Source organism: Electrophorus electricus, chromosome 12, assembly GCF_041902795.1.
Source record: "Electrophorus electricus isolate QZ-2024a chromosome 12, ASM4190279v1, whole genome shotgun sequence".
In the NCBI taxonomy this organism is placed as follows: Eukaryota; Metazoa; Chordata; class Actinopteri; order Gymnotiformes; family Gymnotidae; genus Electrophorus; species Electrophorus electricus.
This window is the reverse complement of record NC_137508.1, coordinates 5,158,427-5,183,122: the sequence shown is the minus strand read 5'-3', so window position 1 is coordinate 5,183,122 and position 24,696 is coordinate 5,158,427. Positions and strand designations below refer to the sequence as shown.

Genomic DNA, 24,696 nt, shown 5'->3' with positions numbered 1-24,696 from the left:
ACGTGCTAAATGTGGATATAAAATATTTCAGTTAAATCTAAACATCTTTTTAACTGCTCTTAATTTAATGATTGTGTTAATTACATTTTTTGGATTGTTTGTCACAATTTTCTCAACTTTTGATTTTGGGGGTTTTGAAATCGGATCCAAATAATTAAAATAAAAAAAAAATTCCATTGTTGTGCTCACCCCACTTTAACCTAAACGTTATTTTGTTTCTTGAATCTTGACCAATGGACCTATAATATATTATTAGCACTTATATTTTTAAAAGAGAAGAAATATTTCCATATGATTATGTGTAGATGTAGACACACAATATAGTCTAATCAAAACTCATTTACATTTATATTCACATAAGATCTATCCTACGTTTAAACTAACCTAGTGATGTTTAAGCAATTTTAGCTAATATTTTTTGAGAAATATACCTACTAATATTTAGTAGCTACTATTTCTAGATTATAACAAGGTATTAAACATATTTGATTCAAAACGTAAAAACGAAGTTAGCCCAACCAAGGACACGCGATGATAGCCCGTCCCAAACTACAGCGTCACCGTCTGTGTTGGACTGCGCCTGCGCAGGTGCTCGCGTCGACGCTGTGCACGCGCTTTCCAAATCCACTCCTTGTGTCGCAAACGGTTCGCGTGTCTCCAAAGAAGCTGGAAGCGAGATCACGAGCTCGCATGAAGAAGAATGGACGTTAGAAGTGGACGTTGATGAACTTATGACATATAACTTGTAACTGATTTAAGTCAATCGGGTTCTTATTGTATTTTATTTTTTTAAGCCAGGGACGAGCTTCAGGGGGCTGGTTGGGCCGTAACCAGTTCGTCTGGGTACTGTAGCTTAGCTATTCGATTAGTTTGGGTATCAGTATCTGCTTTTCGTACTCCATAGCTTGCGTGGTAGCTACTTGTTGAAGGATATATGGTAGCTAGATAGCTGGAGGAATTCAGTGACCTTACCAAATCGCACAGCGCAAAGTTTCGCCTTTCTAAAGTGGATTCTCAAAGATGGACTAACCAGCAAATATATAAGAGGAACCAAAAGACATGTAACAAGCTAGCTAGCCAACGAACGAGACTGCTATCCAAGGAAGAAGAATGCTATTTTGTGTCTCTAATTTCGACTAGCTATGGACGTAGTTGCGGATGGTTTTACTTTACAGCTATGGACATTTTATAGATATATGCTAGCTACATAAATAGTCGAAAGCGTATTGACAGGCTAGCTAGCCAGTAGTGGATTTCGCAGCATCCAAGATTAGAATCGTTTGTGGCTGTCACCTATCAAGCTACAAATGTGTAGCACGAGTTAACCTAGCTGGATAAGGAATTGGTATTGACACCTAACGATAGCTATCTTGTTGGCAAACGTAATTTGATTGAGATTAGTGGTCATTATCGAATTTAGTGCTTTAATAGTGTACATTCCGACCCAAAATATGTCCTTTTTCAATTTGCGAAAAATATTTAAGCTGGGCACTGAGAAGAAGAAAAAACAGTATGAGCACGTCCACAGAGACCTGAATCCCGAAGAAGTTTGGGAAATTGTCGGTGAACTTGGAGATGGAGCCTTTGGGAAGGTTTATAAGGTAAAAATTTCAGATACTGATTTTGCTCATGGATGTCCATAAACTGCTATTTCGATTTCCAGTGAAAACAAGGAAATATCAAGCTAATGGACAACGCTCAGTTTGTCCTGGAGAGTATATGGGCATCTTTATATTTTACATCGACCCTAAATTTAAGTAATTCAATTTTACATTAACATACTTGACCTTATGTCATGGTACTTATGTCACAATGCTATAATAGGCTGCTGATATACTTTTGATATAGACTGATATGGTAGTAAAAAAAGGTTGACAACTTCAACTGTGAAACAAACAGGACATAATACTAAGTGGGCATGATTTGAAGGCATGTGATTGCATAATAATACTATTAAAATAGACGTGAGAAATTCATACATATCTTACATTATGTAGAGAGGCTTTGACATTTTCTGATTTTAAAAATGGCAGTTATTGCTGACAGCCAAAAACGTTATGCTTGTGAGGATCGACATGGATCATCTACTTTACCAAATAGTCCAAATGCTTTGTTACTGCTCCCTATTGTGGAATGTATTGTGCTTTGCCATGCACTTGTCTGGGTGTCTCCAACATGCCACCCACTTCATTTCTTTACACAATAACCAATAATCTGTTAATTTAATTATCTATTCAGTCTATTGGCCAGATAGTTATTGCTTTTGTTGAATAATGTGTGCTAAATGGGTTGGTAGGACAATGTTTGAGGAAAGAGCTGTTGATTGATTTATGATGCAGTTGGAAAATCGTTGTAGTTTTTCCTGAGAAATGTATGGCTTGTTCTTTTATACAAAACTTAAGTTACTGCTCATTAGTACTGGCATAACTTTCCAAATTCAGGGGGGATGTTGGCTACACTTTAAACAATGTGGTCTGTAAGATACTAACACATGCTGACTTATCCTTTGTAGTTACTGTAAAATCTTCTAATTTTAAGATTTCATTGCATGCAGTGTTTTTGCAGACTGATCTGTGTAGAAAGCATGGAGTGTGTTCCTTCCCATACACTCTGGACTAGAGAATCTAATGGTTGTGTGAATAGAGTGTGGGAGAATGCTGCTAAAATCTGTTACATGTGTTACAGTCCCTACCTCAAAGCAAACACCATGCTTTAAAGTTGGTAACTTGTATTTATAACTAGGTTAGCTTGGTCACTGTAGCAGATTAGAGTGAATTAATATCCAATTGAGCAGTCTTCATTGTGTCCTGTAGTAATGAGATGTTTGACATTTACTTCTCATTTCATATTTTTATTTTTTATTTTTTGCTTTCTTTCGTCTAATAATATTCAGGAATACTATGTGTTGCTCCCATAAAATAGCTAGATTTAGGTAGAATAGCTTAATAAAAGATGAGAGGATCATAACATTCAAAAAAGCTTCATCTGTTTGTTTCCTCACTGATTACAGTGGGGATAGGCGTTGGCTAGTACAAAGAGAACCAGAGTGTGAGCGTGTGATGTAATGCTTTGTGTAAATAGAAAGTCTGACCCACACATACATTGCCATACTTCATTCTTTCCTTTCTCTGCTTCTGTGATTTGGTCTCCATAAACATTATTCTTGTAGCCATTCTCAAAATAGCACCTGTGCTCCTGGTTGTGAAGTAGGGAATGGACTTTTATGTCACTCCTCCCATTAGTAACTTAAAATAGATATTCAGCAACACATTTGACTTATCTCATTAGCAGTGACTGTAGATATATGAATTGAAGCTTTATTTTAGCATAGCCAAGTTTGCTTGCTTATTTGAACAGTTTTTGACATGCCTTCTTCTGAGGTAACTGTCTTTTTTTCATCTCTCTCTTTCTTCCTTCTGCTTTTTTGAACCTCAGTTTCAAGTCTGTAATAGCTACAATAGGAAATTAAGTTGCAAATTTAGATCACTAAATGAAACTTTTTGTTCAGTACATATTTAAAAGCATTTACTCTAGATATTTTTCCTTTACTATTAGAACACCATATCATTATAATGGGAACTAATAACAAAGTATTTTGCCAGATTACACACTATATGTCTAAGTATGTCTAAGAATGGCCATATTGATTTAATGACTTTTACAAATGGAGAGGTTTAGTTCCACAGGAATGTCACTGCAGTTGGCAGAGTGAGATGGGAAGATGTGGATATGTATTTAAGTAGGTCAGAGGGAGTACACTTTTCTTGCCCCACTATTTCTTTCCAAAAATATACTGACAGTTGAAATGCTATAAAGGATAAAAGCCGGTCAAATCAGGGCTGTAATCCCACCAAAAATTCAAAATGTGATGAGATACATTATGAAATCAGCCATGTTTGTTGCAGTTGTTTTTCAGTAAAAATAATTAAATTAATGACTTGATCTAAACAAATTTTAGTAGTGGTCTAAATACATGTGCTTACCAGTGCCATTGTTTTGCAGTACAGTGTTTACTGTGCTTTGGCCTTTGTAAACATTTTCATCTGATCAGCTGCCTTTCATTCATGTTTTTGCCTTAGGCTCAGAACAAGCAAACAGGCATTCTGGCTGCTGCTAAAGTGATTGACACCAAGACAGAGGAGGAGCTGGAAGACTACATGGTAGAGATTGACATCCTAGCCTCCTGCGACCATCAGTACATAGTCAAGCTGCTTGATGCCTTCTACTATGAGAGCAAACTATGGGTAAAGAGCTCCAATTTAACTTTTCTGTGTTCTTACGGTTTTTCTCAGATTATGCAAATAAACACACACACCTACTTTAGGTGTGAGGTCATACTGTTTGCACTTCAACTTTAGAAAATTATATAGGTAATTGTTGGTAAATTAACTCAGTAACTATAACTTGTATGCCCTATTTACATGTTACGCATTTGGCGGATGCTCTTATCCAGATTGACTTATTGTGTTAGAGGTAGGCAAATGTAGTGTTAGGAGTCTTGCCAAAGGACATTTATTGGTATAATGTGGTGCACTTTTTCAATGAAGGTTTGAACTCAAGTCCCACACAGGAGAGGCATTTTTATTACCAACGACACTATAACAACCAGCCCTACACATCTTATAATGAGTCGGGTCACTTTCAGTTGCCCACAGCCTGCTGTCTGCCCATTCATTGGTGGATTCTTTCACAAAGCAATTATGTCTAGGTGGTTTCAAATGATCCCCCCCACCTGTGGTTGGTATATATGTGAGGGTAATGGTTTGCTACAAATAACCAGAGAAAGTAGTCATGAATAACTTACATGTAGGACTGGCTTGCTTCTGCAGTCTTGTCAGATGAGATTAATGCACCAACACTCCCATGTTTGCTTAAAACTGGAATAGCATATAAAGTCAGTCATCTGTTAACAGTTTTAAATGGTCTGGGAGATGGTTTGCACAGCATGCAGGATCTTCAACAGAAATATCTAAAATATTAATGCAACCATGAGCAAAATATGTGCTCAAGTCATTTGATCAGTCGATGTTAACTTCACTGTTTAGATGTATCAGATGTGGAAAACAATTAATTTAATTGTTTAATTTAATTATTCTGTGAGTTGTGATGGTTTTCGTGCAATTGGGCCTAGTAATTTACTATTTTTGTGGTGTGTTACCGAAAGTGCCGAATACATGGTTTGTGTTGATTTTGCTCATACCACTTGATACGTCTAACCAGGCATTCATGGCTCTGGTCAGAATGGCATAGTGGTATGGATTACAAAGTTTGCAATTTCATACCTTACAGTGACCGTAATTTCACATAATGGTGTATAATTGAATAATGGCCATCTGGCAGTACACCAGAACCCTTTGAAATCTTAGCTTTTTTATTGCCTATGTCAGAGATTTATTCCAAAATGTAAGTCAAAATCTGATCAGGTAATGTGGTTGTGAGCACCCATTTTTTTTCTAAAAGCTTTTGCCTTTCTAGTCCATTTGTTGTTCTTGGATGGTGAATTACACAGAAACTCAGATAAATTAATCATTATTCTAAAAACAATATGTCTGCTCCATCGCTCTCTTTCTGTCTCTAGATTCTTATAGAGTTTTGTGCAGGAGGAGCAGTTGATGCTGTCATGTTGGGTGAGTTTCATTTTCTTGATTGTTGGAAAAGAGACTTTGAAAACAGTTGAATCAGTTGAATAGTTATCTCAAATTAATTCCTTTATCCTCAGTTTCACTGCCACAAGCTTATGCTCAGTTTGACACTGGAAAGGTCTAAGCATGTAATTATCTAAGGTCCGATTTCAAGGAGTGGTTGGTGTCTTTAAGCAACTCAGCTTTTTCTGCTGTATTATTTGGATATGTTTTTGAAACCATCCTACACTGTTTTTCCAGTAAATGTTATGGGAGCACATTATACCAGTTGATGAAAGTCATATTATTTAGGCCTCTCAATAGCATTACAATCAAACAGGAGAGTAAGTTAAACGGTGCATTTTTAGATCTTTTATTAATACATTTATTTTAGTAGTTTCTTAGATTTTAGGGGCACTAACATAGTGGCTAAATATTTCTGATTATAGAATGATTCAAACGTTTAGTGCTCATTATGACAATGTCATACATATATGCAATGCTCCAGTTTATACCTGAATCTGAAGTGCTCGTAGGGGGTGCTGTTAGTGAAGAGATGTTATCCTTGGAAAAGTTTGAGCAGGAGAGTTGACTCAGTGCTTGTGCTGGTATGACTATTTCTCCCTTGTCTCTTTCGAGTAGGCCTCACTCCCCCCCCCCCCAGCAGGGCCCAGGTCACAGCTCTCCTGTCACAAGGCTGGACTGTTATCAGCAAGCCAAGGGCAGCAGCATATTATAAAGAACCATGAAACAACAGCGCATTATACAGGATTATGAGGGACTGTAACAGAAATAGCTTTATTTTAGCTTTAGCTCTAATGTCTAGTTGAAAATGGCGACACATTTTAAATGATGCCTTAAAGAGTTAGTCAGAGGAGGGCTTAATGTGCCTAACCAAGTCAGTACGGTGTTAATTTTTCTTATGATGGTTTAAGCATAATTTTACACGATTCTACAAAGATCTGTATTTTTCATGTTTAATTTTTTTTATTGTACTTTGTTGTTTTCACCTTGTACTATTTTCTATATATGTATATGGATGCATCTAATTGAGTATTTATGTCTCCAGAGCTCGAGCGGCCCCTGACAGAGCCACAGATCCAGGTCGTGTGTAAACAGTCCCTGGAGGCCCTGTCTTATCTCCATGAGAACAAGATCATCCACAGAGACCTGAAAGCTGGAAACATTCTCTTTAGCTCAGATGGTGACATCAAGCTAGGTGAGAAACTTTGCTAGCTGCATCCAGTTGTACTGCTTATTAGGCTCCTACTTAGCATGTGTTGGTAATTTATATACTGTTTATATACTGAGCATGAAAACAGTAAACTAAGATGAGATTCTATATATATATTTTTAATATTGTAAGAGACATACCAAAAAGTTTTCTTTCCCATGTCTTGTTGGCTATGGCTTCCAGACATGCGTATTAATATGGATTATTGTCTTCACTCAGCTGACTTCGGAGTGTCTGCAAAGAACACAAAGACCCTTCAGAGGAGAGACTCTTTCATTGGAACTCCTTACTGGTTAGTCCAGCTGTTGTCTGTTTGGGAAATTTAGTATTTTTAGCCTTTTGCATGATGTTAAAAATATGGAGAGCATTATGATAAGCATTTTAAAAATATTCATAGAAATCTATTTTTAACAATAAAATATTAATGCCATAAGGTAACAAAAGTACATTTATGATTAATATCTTGGCTAATGCGTCACTTGTATTTAAACACATTTTTCATTGTTTATTTCTGTTCCCTTTATTTTCCCACTTTTTGTCTGTCTTTATTTTCCTCCTCTTGTGTCTGCAGGATGGCTCCTGAGGTAGTGATGTGTGAAACATCAAAGGACAGGCCTTATGATTACAAAGCAGACATCTGGTCTCTGGGGATCACACTGATCGAGCTGGCACAGATCGAGCCACCCAATCACGAGATGAACCCGATGAGAGTCTTGCTCAAAATAGCAAAGTCTGAGCCCCCCACACTTTTGCAGCCTTCACGATGGTATGCCTGCTGAATCATTACCATGAGAAGTGCAAATTCTCATTCCCTTCATCTGTGGATGAGGAATTCACTTGATCCTCCAGTTTAATTTTTTAAAATTGAGGATTAATTTAAGGATGTTTTATGCAAAGAGACACTGATTTGATAAATAGCATTTGAATTGATCTCACAGTAGTGATGTATCCAGCCTGCAAGCTGCTTGAATGAGTAATGATGAATCAGATTAGCAGTTGCCCACCAAGAGCACAGAAATTGCATTGCATGGCACCATATCTTTCAGTTTTTCAGTTTGAATTATAAAGTCTTTGGTGAAGACGAGATTTTCAGTTAAGGGATGGATTTTTATGCAATTCCTAACTTGTTGAAAGGTCTCCAGAGTTCAGTGATTTCCTGAAGAAAGCGTTGGACAAGAATGTAGACCAGAGATGGAGCACTACTCAACTTATGCAGGTGACTTACTCATAAAGGGACAGAGCGTTCCTAAAGCTAAATGGTTTTCACCTTGAGATGTCACCATTTTGTGGTTAATTCTGTGCTTTCAGCATCCATTTGTTGCAAGTGTGACTAATAACAAACCTCTGCTTGAGCTGATTGCTGAGGCCAAAGCAGAAGTGTTTGAGGAGATTGAGGAAGGCAAAGAGGAGGAGGAGGAAGACGAACCAGACACACAGCTGGTATGGCAGTTCATTCTTTGGAATCAAATCACTTGATGATGAACATTAACACTTGTATACATTAGTGGATATGTTCATTCTCTTATGTGCATTAAATGAGTTCTGCCTTTATTTATCAGATGTTGATAAAGAGGTTTAAAATGAACAACCATTTCACGATGTCTCTCTGTGTTTGTAGGACATACGAGGACACAAACGTGCACTGTCAGAAACCAGTGTTGGGAGCATAGACGATGACAAAGTTTCTCAGAACACATCTGTGTTAGAATCAGTCAGTGAGAGGGCCGAGCCACAGGCAGAGCCCCGCTCGGCTGAGGTCAGCAAGGGGACCTCCACTGTGGGGGTGCCCTCCAGTCAGCTTGACCATGCTGAGAAAGAGGCTAGGAACAGAACCACAGATACCGAACTTAATGCTGAGGGCTCACATCCTGGAGACAAGAGTGTGTCAAAGCCTGGAGAAATCCAGACTCTGGAAACTACTGATAAGGAGAACACTGCTGAAGAACCAAGTGCCCCAATGCCAGTCAGCATGGAGACCCAGGAGGCTGCTGTCCAGAAGGTTGTGACTGTCAGTGAAGAAACTGGAGAAGAGGAGAAGCAGGAGGTTTCAAAGGAAGCATATAGAGAGAACCTTGAGGAGGAAAGGAAAATGGACAATGTACAATCAGATCAATGGATGGAGAAGACTGAGGAATCAGAGCCCAAAACTGCAACAGAGGCAGAAGAGTATTCTAAACTCATAGAAGAAACCAAATCAGAGGACAAGGGTGATGGCTTTTCCACAGAAGCTAATGTTGAATGTAGTGAGGCTGGCGTGGATGTCACAGCAAAGTCAGAGGGCTCAGTTGAGACTAAAGGAGACACAGGCAAGAGCATACAAAATAGACAGCCAGAAAAAGTGGTTGAAAAGACCTCTGCTGACAAGCCTACAAAGGAGGAGAGTAATGAGGAGGAAGAAAAGATGAAGCCTCAAGAAGAACCCTCAGAGGACCAACCTAAAAAAGAAACCCAGGAGTCTAAATCTCAAAGTGAGAATCAGACCACCACAGTTTTAGAAGACATTCCTGCAGAGACAAAGAAGAGCGGGAGTAATGATGTGGCACCTGTCATTGTCATTAATGGAGAAAAGGAAGAGGAAGACAGTGTGCCACAAGAAACCAGTGAGGAGCAATCATTATCCTCTGAAGCAGCTACAGAAGCTGATGTGGACCAAAATACACCTAGGGCAGTTAAACCTGATGTCGAGAAGGATTCTGATTCCGGAAGTAGCTCTGCAGCAGATACCAACAGCATTGACATAAATCTTTCTATCTCCAGCTTCCTATCCAAAGGCAAGGAGGGGTCTGTTTCTATACAGGTAAAAATATCTTCAGAATCTGCCCAGATGCATCAGATTGATCTTTTATGATATTTATATTCATGAAGTTTAATGTTCCTCCAAAGGACACCAGACGGCAGAAGAAGACTTTGAAAAAAACACGCAAGTTTATTGTGGATGGAGTGGAGGTCAGCGTGACCACTTCAAAAATAATTACTGATAATGACACCAAGAGTGAGGAACTGAGGTTTCTAAGGTACTGACTGCTATTATCAATACATTACACAGGGCTTTTTCCTTCTTGATGATGGTGTTGTATTTGTTATATTTGGCCACTGTAGCGTTTGAAAGTGGTGGTAGTCTACATTTCTAGAAAATTACAATTCCATTTGGGTATTTTGTGCTGTGGGTGGCATTATGTGCTGTTCACTGCAATGATGTGATGTTTTATGTGGTCGTTTTGTAGGCGTCAGGAGCTGCACGAGCTGAGGCTTCTGCAGAAAGAGGAGCAGAGATCCTATCAGCAGCTCAGCAACAAGCTGCAGCAGCAGAGAGAGCAGCTGTACCGTCGCTTTGAGCAGGAGATGACGGTCAGTGCTTCATGCCCTCTCAGCACACGTCAGACAGTTTGCAGCTCAATTACCCAAATCCAATTTGGAAGGACACAGTGTTGCACAGTTTTTAGTGAGTACATTCAGTTGTGTTGGATCCCGGATGGTAAACTCTGCAGTGCTGAAACCCTCCAGGATTGGCATTTGAGACATTTACATTTCCGGCAGACACTCTTATCCTGAGTGACTTGCATATTTATTAGCTTGACAGTATGTCACCTTGCTTTACCAGGTGAGCTACAGGAACTACTCACTGGCATCTCTTTTATGTCCTTAATATTATTAGTAGGGATGAGCCAGGTAATGTATCTCCACAGTGCACAAGTCAATCCACACCATTGACATTTTAAAGTTCTTGTAACTGGTGGATCTGATGCTTACATAAATAGCACAGGCCATTTCCTTGTCTTGAGATGAACTTGATTGTTCAGAAAAACAAGTGAAGGTCACACTGGGTCCATCACTAGCTACCCAAGTTATATAACTCAACAATGAACTCTTGGGTATAATGGATCAGGTGTACTCAATGCTACCAGGTTCTGAACTAGAGTTCAGTGGCATGTCTAGATTTGGTGGAATAATTGTTGGGTGAATATCACCGCAGTGGCAGAAGAGGAATTTTCACTAATTTCCTTGCTTTTTTAAAGCAAGTGGGATATAGCTGATCCTGCTCAATTAAAGTATGCTTTGATCGGCTCATATAGCTTACTGATCTATCAGACACCTTTTGGATTTCCCTAATGTGAATTAAGATTATTATTTAATAAAAGTGATTTTTTTAATGAACTAAGTCAGTCCTATATGGAACTTTTAATTTGTAATATTCATTGCATGAGTTATTCTGTTGTATATTTACCCCTAGAGTTGTTCCCTAACATATTACTGTGCAGTTTCTATCTGTGTATATGCCTGGACTGGCAGGTGCTCACAGTGAGCTCAGGCTTGTGTACCTGATCTAAGTCTCAGGCACTTGGGCAGGTTTCCCAAGGATAAAGTCACCCTGCTGGGCATTCCAGTTCCTCATTTTAGCATCTCTCTCTTACCTTCTTTCGCCCTCTCAGGGGAAGAAGCGCCAGTACGACCAAGAGGTGGAGAACCTGGAGAAGCAGCAGAAGCAGAGCATAGAGCGCATGGAGCAAGACCACACCAACCGCCTGAGGGATGAAGCTAAGAGGATCAAAGCAGAGCAGGACAAAGAGCTCTCCAAGTTCCAGAACATGCTTAAGAATCGCAAGAAAGAGGTATGAGGGAGAAAGGCAGTCACAGTTACTGTTGTGTATATGTGTTTGTAGACTTGTTGCTGTATTGGTCTGTCTTTGTGCGGTGGAGGGGCTGTGCTTCACAGAGATATGCGTAAATGGCTTTTTCCTGAATTCTTTATATCTGGGTGCAGCCTTCACTAAGGTCCTATATGCATGCATATGTTATCTGTCCACACTCGTGGCTTTGTTTTCCGATCACAATGACTGCATCTTGCAGCTGCATTGTCTTCAAGGTCATCTTACAGGCCATTTCCAAGCAGCCTTTCTGTGTATTCCAACATTTAAACAGTTCAGGGCAGGGTGCTGGTTGGCTTTAGTCATCACGATTTACACTTTGGCTCTGTTCAGCCATTGCAACATGGCTTCAGCCTTGACATCAAAGCAAACTTTTAACACTTCATTAGAAACAGAGCAGCAGTTGAGACTCGAAATAAAGGTATGCCTGGAACATCTCCCCACATTTTCTGTTGGACACTGCAGCTACTTGCTTGGCATGGTTTTAATAATGTGTTTTTGCAGATGTGTGGCTATACTTTTCAGTAATTGCTTTATTTTTTTAGTTTTGTTTTCACATGTGTGCTGGCAGCATGCCTTCTTTGCTCAGCTGTTGCCCTGTTTGTTTCTTTCTGCATGGCTGTGCATGAATCGTTCAGATACGGCACTGTACTGCACTGCAGTGTATGCTTTGGTGACCCTCTTCTCTTTTAAAATACAGTCCATAGTTATTTATAGCATTCTAACATTTAAATAACATGGTTAATGTAGTAATATGTATCACCATGTAATCCTGTTTTGATTTGTTCTTTGATGTTTTTGATATGATGTTGATTGTGTGAGAGTGCTCTGGAGAGTGATCCTCTGTGCTGTGGTGGAGGGCTTTGACTGACTATCAGATATGTTAAAAAAAAGGGGGGGAAAAGTCTTCTATGGTACTTTGGTTATACCTAAATAATAGATTTTATCTTTTTTTCCTTTAGAACTAATACATATCTCTATTGCATGATGCACACTAAAGTACATTATTAAGCTGGCTATTGAGTGAAGATGAATGCAGATGGAGTAACAGAGCTATGTACAGGATTCCTCATGCTATTGTATGCTATCTCTGGACATTCACCATAGTGAGCGTGCCGCCTGAAAAACTTAATTTTATTTCATGACCTCATTAACCTTTCTGTGACACAGGACTTGTTATGAAATTATAGTTATTGTTGTCTCAGATGTTTGGATTAAAAAAAAAAAAAAACCAGTAAAAGTGTAGAAATAAGATCAAATAACTGGGCGTTGGGTATGAATTCCAGGTGTGCAATGTGCCACTACTGGCTGGGAGACACAACTGTCTACCTTCATAGCTAGAAGGAAGTACCACAGAGTCTGTCTCTACCCTGCCTTTCCTTGTGAATATAGTGTGTTATAGTGTGCATCATTTTAGAGATTATACTACATTACTACATTCAGCATTATCATAGTAATATTGCATAGGCGAACAACAGACCTGGGTTTATCCTTAAAACATTTCCTATCTCTTTTACTTATCTGACATGCTTTCTGATATGGTGGCTGATTTTTATATATATATATATATATATATATATATATATATATATATATATATATATATATATATATATATATATATATATATATATATATATAATAACATCAACTTAATCAATTTACCTGTCTGACAACCTCCTTAGGGTTTCTGGTTGATCTCTGTTTAAACATAAGTCAACACTAACTCATTACTGGATCTAGATAACTTTCAGTGGTACTAATCCTCACACTAGTAAAGTTTCTTTTTCAAACTAATCATTGCATGACATTTCTTCAACTAATACATCATGGCAGCTGTGCTCAGGCCTTGACACAGCCAAGCCTCAATTCCCTATCTGTTTGCATAATCGTACGCCATAGGTCAAACAGGAAGTCGGCCTGTCACCCAAACACATGAGAAAAGAACTTATGAAACGCTTAAAGGAAGACCTAGCTGTTGTTCAGCAAGAAGAGGTAAATATCTCAATAGCCATTACAAGCCCACTCTATCCAACTATTTTACATATACATTAGCGTGTGTGCGCACACACACACACACACACACACACACACACACACACACACACACACACACACACACATTCATACATACAGAACGTCCTCTTCTAGCATTTTGCAAGGTGTCCAGGAACTGTTGTCACTTCACTTTGGAGCTGAGTGGTGCTATTTGCCATATACAGCACACAAGGACTGAACAGACCATTGTAAATCGCAATCCAGTCTTTTCTTTATGGATATTTGACATTTTGTCTTGTTCTTGAAACATGCTGTTCCCTCCATAAAAGAGGTGTGCTGCTTTCAGATGGGTTGTGCAACATGTTGAGCTAATACCACTCAGCAAGTCAGTCCCTTCTTTCCTTCATTCTTACTCGGACACCAGATCAGGCCTTTGGACTCAATTTTAACAGACTAATCTGTACTTAATATCTATTCTTGCTGTGCCTATTATTAATGCTTCACATCAACAAGCATGTGGAGGATACTGAACCAAACGAAGTCTTGTCCTGAAGAGGACTTGAAGACCTCTGCATTCAACTGCTCCCTAACAAGCCCCTGCTCTGTTAGCCTGGAGGATCTGAATTTACAGCCCCTCTCCCGCACGCCAGTCTTAATGCCTTAACCCTTAACCTTAGCCCATCACCAGATGCCGAGGAAGAGTGAGGAACTGCAAGTGGGGTGTGGGTGTGTGTGTTTCTGTTTGCTCTGAGAGGTGATAAACTGCTGTGAGTGTGTATGTGCGCGCACATGCGAGCATGCAAGTGTCTTGTCCCTGATGTGGGAGCGTGCGCTGTGTTTTGCTCCACAGGCTGTGGCCCAGGTTATGATACAGTCTTTTCAGTTGTCCTCATGTGCTCTGTTCAACGCACAGATGCAGGATGTAAGTGTCGCCCTCCTCCTTCCTGCCACTGCCCCTGCTCACATGTGCCTGGTTACCACCACATGTATGGAAGTGTGGCCAGAGAAACTCATTCTGTGCCAAACATATCGGAGCGAGACACGTAGGCTTATTGCTACATACATCCACTGACACATTGCTACATACATCCACTGATGTTGCCTGTTTGTTTGTTTGTTTGTTTGTTTGTTTTTTAAAATGTAAAAAACATTAAATGTGACCTAAAAAGAAGTCCTTTATCTAGTGACCTCTGCCTGAAAAACTTGACTGTGTCCCTTTCACAGAAAAGACTGTCTTTTCTCAATTGTTGTCTAGTACACTTGTCACACATATGTGTGTTTGTCTTAGGTTTCATGCACTTTCACAAGCTTAGCAACTTGAGTACTGCATTATGATGGGGAAGGCACATGTGGGCAAGATGGTGCTCTTCTTTTTGGAGTGCTGTCTCTATGTTTGTGCTATGGTGCAGTGTCTCTCTTTAAACATACTGTACTGTGGTCTAATTTACTCCAACTCAGTTTGAGTTTCTGTATGTTTCAATCACACTGTTCTCATCTGTGTGACAATGGCTCTATGTTCAAAAACAGAAAAGCTGGTGACCATCACTGTGGCTACACTAGGACACATACCATGGGATATCTCATCATGACCCATTTATCTATGTGGTTAAGTTAACAATTAGTGAAGTATGTAGAGAAAATGTTAAAAGGACCTTAATATAATTGTAAACCGTCTTAATATTTTCAGATACAAATATTTTTGATTTATGTCAGCAGTGTCTGTATTACTCATTCTCCTACTCTATAAGCACTAATCTTAATGCGGATTCAAAATGATCACTTGAAGCCTTGACCTTGTAATATGCTTTATTCTCTTGGTTACCTTATGTTCCACCCATCCATATCAGGCTGTACCGTTGTTTCATGGGATGTGAATGTTGTCTTATTGCGAGACATTTTTTTGCTGTTGATGCATCTTTCACTTTTCTCTAAATGCACTTTCAGACAGCATTTTTTTGACCTGTTTTGAGTGTGAAATGTCTACCTTTTTTGTGATTGGTTGCACAGCCACTGTGCCACTGTAGCTTGAGACATTTAATTAATGCCACTTCAGATCTCATTCTCTCATGACTCTCTCTCTCTCTCTCTCTTGTCACCTCCTGCCCTGCTCTTGTTCCTCGACCCAGGAACAGGAGTTCCTGCAGAAGCAGCAGCAAGAGCTGGATTGTGCTCTGAAGAAGATCATTCAGCAGCACAAGCTGGAAATCGCCACCATAGAGCGGGACTGCCTCAACCACAAGCAGCAGCTCATGAGAGGTCTCACGCTACTTAACCAGACTGCATGTATAAATATGAATTTGCAGAACCTACAAATACCATTCACCGAATAATAAAGTTTAAGTGCGTTGCTTGTCCAAAGTTTTGCATGATGCATGTCTGAAACATCTCACACGATGCAGCAGTGAAAATGGGTATTTATAGAAAGGTATGACCACAGTGTGACATACTTTTCTGTACTCTCCCGTTAGCACAGAATATACTTGTTTTACATGTTTAATTGTAATGAATTTGACCTGTTTGTCAGTCCAACATCTTCTTTTTTGAGCATTTAGCCTCAAGGGATGTAGCACAGATACTTTATAAGAGTGATCTTAATATGATGTTCCATGTGTTTTTAGTTAGACCGTATTGAAAGTAGCTGTCCGATGTTATATATTTACTGTAACTCTGTACAACCTGTCTTAATCTGTATGTTTCCTCTTCTTTCCTTTCTCTTTCAGCCTCTCACTGTCATTCATTGGTCTTTGTGATATTAATATCTCACATATCACTCTCTTGTCCACAGCTCGTGAAGCAGCCATGTGGGAGTTAGAAGAGCGCCATCTGCAGGAGAAGCACCAATTGCTGAAGCAGCAGCTGAAAGATCAATACTTCATGCAAAGGCACCAGCTCCTGAAGAGACATGAAAAAGTGGGTAAATTAGACAGCCATTAAATCAGAACCTGAAATTTGGGGGAAGGTTTAATTGAGCCAAAGCATTTGAATTTTTTATTTTTATTTTCAAAAGACCTTTTCATTTGCTGCATGAATTATATTCATGATACACATATAAAAAGTATATTATGCATATTTTTGAAGTCTGTTTGCACCTATAGAAGCGCTTTTAGAATCTAGTTCAAATCCAGGTGAAAACTGTAGTTATTTCATCACTGTTTGCATAACCATCACAAAAAAAAAAACCCCTGCTAAGCTGGAGTGTAGTTTCACAAGCCCATTTAATCATATACCTGTCCAAGCCCATTTAGTTGTATGACTGTTATTGCCTTTGGAAGAACATTTCTGTAGTATGTCTTGTTTATAAACTAGCAAAACAATTTGAAAATATCAAAGTCAGCAACTCTTGTATTGTTGTAACATGTTCACTTTTAAAAAACAAAAGAAATATTCGTAAGTGTATGTGCATGTGCACTGATGCCTGTGCTCTAACGTGTCTGGATAATAGGAAATGGAGCAAATGCAGGGCTATAACCAGCGCCTAATAGAAGAGATGAAGAACAGGCAGGCTCAGGAGAGAGGCCGTCTGCCCAAGATCCAGCGCAGCGAGGCCAAGACTCGCATGGCCATGTTCAAAAAGAGCCTGCGCATCACTGCCACGGGCACCCCGGAGCAGGACCGGGAGAAAATCAAGCAGGTAAAGCACAGCATCTGGCAGGGAAGGCACTCAGCAACTTTTAACTGCCAGTTTATATGCATAAGATTCGAGTGGGCATGTCTGTGTTGTGTGCTCATTCTGTGTTTTGTTGGGACAGTTTGCTACACAGGAGGAGAAGAGGCAGAAGAATGAACGGCTACATCAGCACCAGAAGCACGAGAACCAGATGAGAGACCTGCAGCTTCAGTGTGACTCAAACATCAGGGAGCTGCAGCAGCTACAGGTCCCCACACACATACACACTTGTTACTTTACTCCAACTTTCAGTACTCCGCCTGCTTTACTACTCTAATTGGAGAAAATGCACCAGTGTCAAAAAACACTTATGATTCCTGTGTTGTGACTGAAAATAAAGGTTCTTCATATGTAAGTAAACAGATGTCCTTGTCTTCTAGAATGAGAAATGCCATCTGCTTATTGAACATGAGACTCAAAAACTAAAGGAGCTGGATGAGGAGCACAGCCAGGAGCTTAAAGAATGGAGAGAGAAGCTTCGTCCCAGGAAGAAGGTACTGCAAAAGATTTGATGAGATTTGATGTGCACAGATATGTGTAACCACAGAAAACTTTTCTGATGCCTCAATTTTTCGGATTCCACTTCCTCTTTTAAGAAACTTATTGAAACACACACATTCTTTAGCTTTTTGAGTGGCAGCCATGAGTACTGTGCTAATTTGTGCTTCTGATGGTTTCATGATTTTGTCTTTATTATTTTAATGTTCTATTTTATTTGACTTAGAAAGGGGCTGAATAAATGAAGTTTACAGACAGAGACAGATAGATAGATGGATAGATAGATAGATATTGTGCAATATTGAACTTCATATTGGCTTGTGTTTCTGAATTGAACATGTTGTCCTCTCCTTTTCTGCTCAAGGCTCTTGAAGAGGAGTTCACTCGGAAGATCCAAGAACAAGAAGTCTTCTTTAAGATGAGTGGGGAGTCAGAGTGCCTTAACCCCACTGCCCAAAGCAGAGTTTCAAAATTCTACCCCATTCCTAGCCTCCACTCCTAGTTTATAACCCACATAATCCTCCTGTATCTCAGGCACTAGAAGGTTCTATTGGTAGAACAGCACAGCCTTGTGGTCATTATCTAAGTTTACTGTGTGTGCCAGGAGGACTATTGAGGTTTAAAAAGAATTGGTCATAATGGCATGAATTTTACAAAATGCAATTATGAATAGCTAACATTAATCTTAAAAAAATGTCAGGGGGGTTAGCTTGTGTGTTCCTTTGTCATCCTGTACAACTATGAATCCAATGGATTAACTGTTAATTTCTATTTCTCTAGTCTGCTGGGAGTTGCATGATTACTGCATTGTCACAGATTTATATAACTAGTACACTCAGGCTGTTATTTTATCTTTTGAGGAAATAATTATTGGAAATTAACATTTTCTGGAGGGGCTTAGCAGTGCTTTCTTGTAATCGCTTCGAACTGTGGGAGATCTGCAACTCATGTTAGAGTGCATAAATTCATGCTTTATAATACATTAGCTGCCTTTTTATTAGGCCCATCTTAGAATTTGCATTTTATTTTTTGTGCCTGAATTTTCTATTCAGTATGTACATCACACTTTTCTTTGTTTTGAAGTCTGTGCGTTTCAAGTTGGAATATGTATAATGTCTTTTTTTTTTTTTTTTTTTCGTATCAAACAGCAAGAAATTTAGTCTGGTAGGGTTCAGGTTTTTTTTTTTTTCTTGGAATTTAAAGAGGCATAACATTTAAGATGATGCCTCCATTCTGTAAATTTTGTCTGTTACCCCAATTCCTCTCAAAAATGTGCAAAAGAAGTGTCCCTTAAGACAGCTTTATTGTTAGTTTATACAAAATAATGTTCACACAGCCCTGTTTTTCTCCCAGTTACAGCAACATTTGCTCTTTATTTGAATTTGTTGAATTGATCTACTGATATTTCTTATCTAAATCATCAACTGCCTTTTCAGAAATTGTATGCAAATGACTATAAAACTTCAGCTTTTCATCATGTGTTCTATCATACCACATAACTTAATAAATGTAAGCTGTGAAAGGGATATTCCACCATTTTTCAACTTAATTGCTGTGTATTCCATCTGTGTAGGAGTGTGTGGTTAATTACCATGTAAAATATTTCCTGGAAAAAATGCCCATTAACTCAGATACATTTCTAATGTAAAATTGAAGGCAGCTGTTGTATGGTTTTCTCAAACATCTACCTGTTGGCTTCTATTTCAGGTATGTTTTAGATGAATAGACTGTTCAGTTCTTTTTAAGGACAAGAAAATGTGAAAAGTATTGTCCGTGGTAATCTACCATATACTTCAGGCACAGTAGATGGATATTGGCTTGAAAAATGCTAGGGTATTCCTTTGGGGGGCCAGCTATACTGTCATGGTGAGATGTATCATTACGAAAGATCTCTAGAAAGCCTTACAAATGGAACATAACATGGTTAGGATTTTATCCTGGGCATTAGAATATGCGTCTTTGGTGAATGCAATCCATATGTAAAATTTGAGTGTTATGTGAAAAATTATTTAAATAGTATCACTGTTTTAGGACAATAGAGCATATAGATTAGTGAAGCCCTACATTTCCAGAGTTAATTTCTTTATTGACAAGGCAATAATGGCCCTGTACCCTTTTTGAGGTGTTTTTGTTTGTTTGTTTGTTGTTTTGTTTTTGTTTTGGTTTTTTGTTTTGTATTTTTTAACTTACATTTTAATATATATATATATATATATATATATATATATATATATATACATAAAAAATATATAAATATTGTGTATTATATATTATTTGAGAAAGGAGTAGCTTTTTAAATACATCATTGTAGCGTCTTATATTTTGTTAACTTTACATTTCTTTCTCCTTTTTTGCATGCACCAAGTATAAATGTGCACATATTCATTAGTTTACTGTAGTTAATTTAATTTTCTGATGAAGGATGTGGGCTTTATTTAATTGGATATACAGTGATTGTGTTTTTCTGTAATATCATTGGTAAGACCTAACATGCTTTTCATTTTTTTTTCACTTTTTTGGTATTCAGGCCTGCTACTGCATCTTTTCAGTTTACATATCATGTATCCTTAGCTGTTGTTCTCAAATCATGAGACCATGAGGACTGCTTGGCTGGTTTGTTGCATAGTAACAGGGAAGAGGGCGACAGGAAAGTGAGTTAATTCCCAGGGTGCTTTGGATACAGACTGCATAAGACACAGCTGGGATTCAAAGCTAAATCCCAGCAGTATGGAACATCAGCGCTGACAACAGTGCTTTTACCAGGTGCATCACTTTTCTCGTATAGCATGTTAAGTCCTATTTTTTTTCTAATAGGCTTTTGCAAAAGATATACATTTAGCACATTTTCTGTATTACATTCACAACACTGGCAATGTTGTGTCCATATGCCTCTAGCTTGCTGAAATCCTGAATGCTGGATTTGTCTGAAAATTGGACCATATTCTCTCTCCTAGTTGTTACACTAGTAGTTCCCTCGGTTGAGTTCTTATAGCTGCCTAAGTATATCACAAATCACGATCTTTGCCACTAGGTTAACATGGTGGTATGCTAGGACATATGCTGGACAAAGACATTTACATCTTGTGGCACTTGGATGGAATGTCTAAAGCAGATTAGTCTGGCTAATGTGTCCAATGCCTGTGTTGATTATGATGTAAATAAAATCTTGCCATTTTATTTATTGTAATCCCTTTTGTGTTTTGTAACAGAACCCCTACACTGCATGTGCTGTAGATGCAAAAATTCCTTTTTATTCACTTTTAAGACTTTTTTTTGTAGGCTATAGTTTAAGCAGTTTTCATCTCAATCGGCAAGTATGAGTGAATTGAGGTCTTTTCCCCCACAACACGATTATGTACTAAATATGCAATATTACAAACATATGGAAAACTTTTGTTTTTGTAAAAAAAAATAAAAATAATAATAATTTAAAAAAAAAAACCTTAAATACAAATCCTCAAACTCAAAGTTCACCGAACTCAAACTCAAAAGTTCACCGAAATGCATTTCTACCTGGCAAAAGCAAATTATTGACTCAAAAAATGTTAGCTTTATTCATAATGAAACTTTGCCTTCACAACATCCAAAGATCAATCAAATATATAGTCACTACAGACCATCTACTAGGCACTAGTGCAATCAATTGAAAACACCAAAAATGCTTATGAATTGGTAATTAATTTCACAAGGAAAAAATATAAATGATATATTTCCAAAGAACACTTAATTGTCAGGTGTTTTAGTTTGGTTTTTTTTCCCCAATAATCATCAAATCATTCTGTGGATAGTGACATTTCATGAAATCACTCCCACTGAGACAAATGTTTCAGTAAGGATAAAGGTGATCAGTCAGAATAACTTTGAATTGATTTGCAGTGACCTCTCCATCTATGGGACGAGGGAACCCAAAACACATCATGTCCTCAAGGAGTCAAGCGTTCAGGCCTTTATCATTCTCTTGATTCTCCTCTCCTACATATTGCACTAAAGAACAAGTGCAATGGCCAATGAATGGTTTGACCACAATTTCCAACTATTTACAGATTTTTTTTCATCCATCTAAATGCAGATTTAGTCACTGTTCCTATCTTCAGCATTTTTATACATGCCATTACTGACTATATCATACAGTACACCTGCCTGGAAGTGTCTGCACGTTTCTCCACTAATATCTTCAAAGTTTTCCTTAATTTAGTGTTTAAACCATAACATCCATGTGTTCTACTGTAGTAGCTGGAGTTTTGTGTTGTAAATGGCAGTTTTTTCTGCATGACAACATAGAATTATTTGTGCTTTACAATGTCAGTTGTGCTGTTATACAAAAAGATTTTTGTATAGTAGGAGATTTGTATATTTAAGAGATTTGCAATCTGTATTTCAGTTTTACCAAAAGGGTTTTCCTTTGAGTAACCGAAGAAAATGAATAGTTGAATTATGCTCTAAGTGTCAGAATTTGTCAGAAAAAAACCCAGTAAACTTGGCACAGAGAACCCAAATTACATCATACTGAACTCTTGAACAAAAAAGCACTTTTAACATAAAATTCAAACTAGCTTTTTAGCTGCAACATCATTGTCTTGCATTATATTTTGATGGAGTGCAAAAACAAAACCTTTTAGGCTATATAATTGTTGTGCTACAGATAATTAAAGCAATACAAATATTTTGCCAAGCAAAAAAGTATGAAAATTACTACTTAGTAATTTTTAGTACTTAGTACTACTTACTAAGTACTAGAAAAAAAAGATTAAAATACAAAACAATGTTTTTATCTGGCAGTAGGAAGGCTGAACAATATTTGGTATAATGGATTAAATATCATGCACGTGATTAACTAAAAAGTTGTACCCTGACCTTGACAATGACTATGAAATTGAGCTACCTCAGACCCTCTGAACAAGTTTGTGCTAGAAAAAACTAAAGCATCCCCAGTTCCAATTGCTTCCTTTCCTTTACATTTTTTGCTTCAGCACATATTTAAAAGTCACCATAAAGAAGTGTATTGTTAGGCAGACAAATGTAAGATCCTATACACCAATGCTCCTCCTTCGGCGATATGTCTGGATTTCACCTGAGTGAAATGGAGAGATATTATGTTGAAAGGAAGTCAAAGTGATTTCATTTATGAGCCTGAGCTCTAGATTGTCTCATATGTCTTATAACTATTTGGCTATTTGCTCTGGTGCCATATTAGAAATACTAAAGAAATTCATAAAAAGTATTGTGCTCTGAATGCTTATGTAATATAATTTGCCATATTAAGAAAAATTAAATTGTAATCAATTTATCAGCATCTACCACTGAGAATAGTTGTACTGCACATCATGACAAACTACTACACCACTTCATAATTTCCTTCATAGGACATTTTGGAGATGCTTTCATTTAGTCAGTGTGTTTGTCCAAAGCCTAATGTAGATCATTTTTTAAATAAACAAACTAAAGAGTATTACTATTGTATTGTATTAACAGTAATAGTAAAACTTAGACTTTACCTTTGTCACCTTTATGTCCCTTTGGTCCCTCCTGACCTCTTGGTCCCTGAACACCAGGTATTCCCTGTCTTCCCATCTCCCCTACACATGTTAAAGTACCTTAATATTTGAAGTGCCCACATCTAAATGATCTGTACTACAACTCATTAGCTATCTTTCTGTAAATGATAAACTGTGCACACTACGCACTCTCAGATAGCATCATACATTGCAAATATACTGAATTCTTACACTGCTTTACACCAAGACTGCTTTGAATGATTTAGACTTTGTGTGAATGCATATAACTGGCAGTAGCATGGTCAAAAAACCTTCATTGTTACCTTTGTCTCCTTTTTGTCCAGGGTATCCTCTTTCTCCCTTCTGCCCAGGCCTTCCAGGGGGACCTGGAATTGTTCCATGTACTGGAAAGGTAAATGAGACTTTAAGAACACTGTACTAAGCATATGAAAAGCACAGAACAGTAATAATTTATAACATCAGATGTTTGCTTTTTTCCAGAGATGACCCAAAACATTTAATCAATGTAGCTCAGTGATTAAGCTACTTGACTTGTAATTGGAAGAGTGCTGGTTCAAGCCCCACCACTGCCAAGTTGCCACTGTTGGGCCTTTGAAGCAAGGCCCTTAACCCTCAAGTTGTACTCACTCATAATTGTAAGTTGCTTTGGATAAAAGTGTTGGGTAAATGTATATATCCAAGTACCCTTGGCACATCACAGAAATTTAGGTCTCTTTCTCTCCTGCATACTGAAGCATCTTGTCAAAAAAACATCACATTACACTCACTAAACTAATCAAACAGTTTCGTAAATTATCTGCATAGTCTTGTCTGACATAACTGCAGCCCTTATGGGACTGAAACTCATTTTAATCACTGCTTCACAAGTGAAGGTAGTCAAGGTTCTTACCTCTGAAGAAATCCATTAGGTCAGCAGTCACATTTTCATAGGAAGCAAAAACACGGCTGTATCCAGGGTGACCAGGGGGTCCAGGAAGCCCAGGGGGTCCAGCAGGTCCTTGCATCCTCATGGAATGTCCTCGCCAATACTCATCATTAATTTCCTGAAGCAGACCCTGACCTAGTGGCAGAATGTGGATTTAACACATTGAAGAATGATGACATGTTCGGTTGTTAAATGTAATATACATAAATAGAAACAAAAGAACCTGTTATTGCAAGACTGCCAATCATATCTACAAATCTGCATATTTGCAGCATTGACTTTACTCACTCCGAATGTAGTCAGTCACTCTCAAGGCAACGCTGGAGTAGTCTGCTTCAGCCAACTGGCCTCCATTATGGTCAGCACCGTAGTAGAGACCACTTCCATGACGGTAAGCAGACTCACCATGATCACCTTTCTCGCCACGGGGCCCTGGAGGACCGGGTGGTCCAGGGGGACCAGAGCTGTAGCGTCGCATAGCGTCACCTGAAAAATCCAAGTCTGTATTGGGTACACTGTGTCATGGTAGCGCACATTATGTCAGACTATTCCACCACTTTACAATAATTTTCTCCACTACAAATCACATGA

At 38.3% G+C, this 24,696-nt stretch overlaps 2 protein-coding genes across 8 annotated transcripts in view; one reads left to right on the top strand and one right to left on the bottom strand.

Annotated features, from left to right (window-relative positions):
* The first annotated feature begins 615 nt into the window (after positions 1 to 615).
* slka (STE20-like kinase a) lies at positions 616 to 20,841 on the top strand. Of its 3 annotated transcripts, none has more exons than XM_027017613.3 (19): positions 616 to 1,601; positions 4,080 to 4,244; positions 5,579 to 5,627; positions 6,691 to 6,840; positions 7,075 to 7,147; positions 7,427 to 7,621; positions 7,990 to 8,071; positions 8,164 to 8,295; positions 8,474 to 9,652; positions 9,739 to 9,869; positions 10,080 to 10,203; positions 11,286 to 11,465; positions 14,350 to 14,421; positions 15,626 to 15,755; positions 16,285 to 16,409; positions 16,942 to 17,130; positions 17,249 to 17,374; positions 17,547 to 17,660; positions 18,029 to 20,841. In XM_027017613.3, the coding sequence occupies exons 1-19, from the start codon at positions 1,452 to 1,454 to the stop codon at positions 18,164 to 18,166; spliced, it is 3,504 nt and encodes a 1,167-aa protein (XP_026873414.2). In that variant the 5' UTR covers positions 616 to 1,451; the 3' UTR covers positions 18,167 to 20,841. The 3 variants fall into 3 exon arrangements, with proteins under 3 accessions (XP_026873414.2, XP_026873413.2, XP_026873415.2); XM_027017612.3 differs by lacking the exon at positions 14,350 to 14,421 and adding an exon at positions 13,404 to 13,496; XM_027017614.3 differs by lacking the exon at positions 14,350 to 14,421.
* The window catches only part of col17a1b (collagen, type XVII, alpha 1b), a 33,015-nt gene continuing 24,396 nt past the window's right edge, over positions 16,078 to 24,696 (bottom strand). For 4 of the 5 annotated variants that reach the window (XM_081724320.1, XM_081724321.1, XM_081724323.1 and 1 more), the window contains 5 exons: positions 24,394 to 24,591; positions 24,070 to 24,240; positions 23,483 to 23,563; positions 23,160 to 23,240; positions 21,192 to 22,735 (listed from right to left, as the gene is read on the bottom strand). In XM_081724320.1, coding sequence (XP_081580446.1) covers positions 22,692 to 22,735; positions 23,160 to 23,240; positions 23,483 to 23,563; positions 24,070 to 24,240; positions 24,394 to 24,591 — 575 coding nt within the window. In that variant the 3' untranslated portion in view covers positions 21,192 to 22,691. Of the gene's footprint in view, positions 16,392 to 21,191; positions 22,736 to 23,159; positions 23,241 to 23,482; positions 23,564 to 24,069; positions 24,241 to 24,393; positions 24,592 to 24,696 lie in introns of those variants that run through there. The other variant, XM_081724322.1, reaches the window with a different exon arrangement.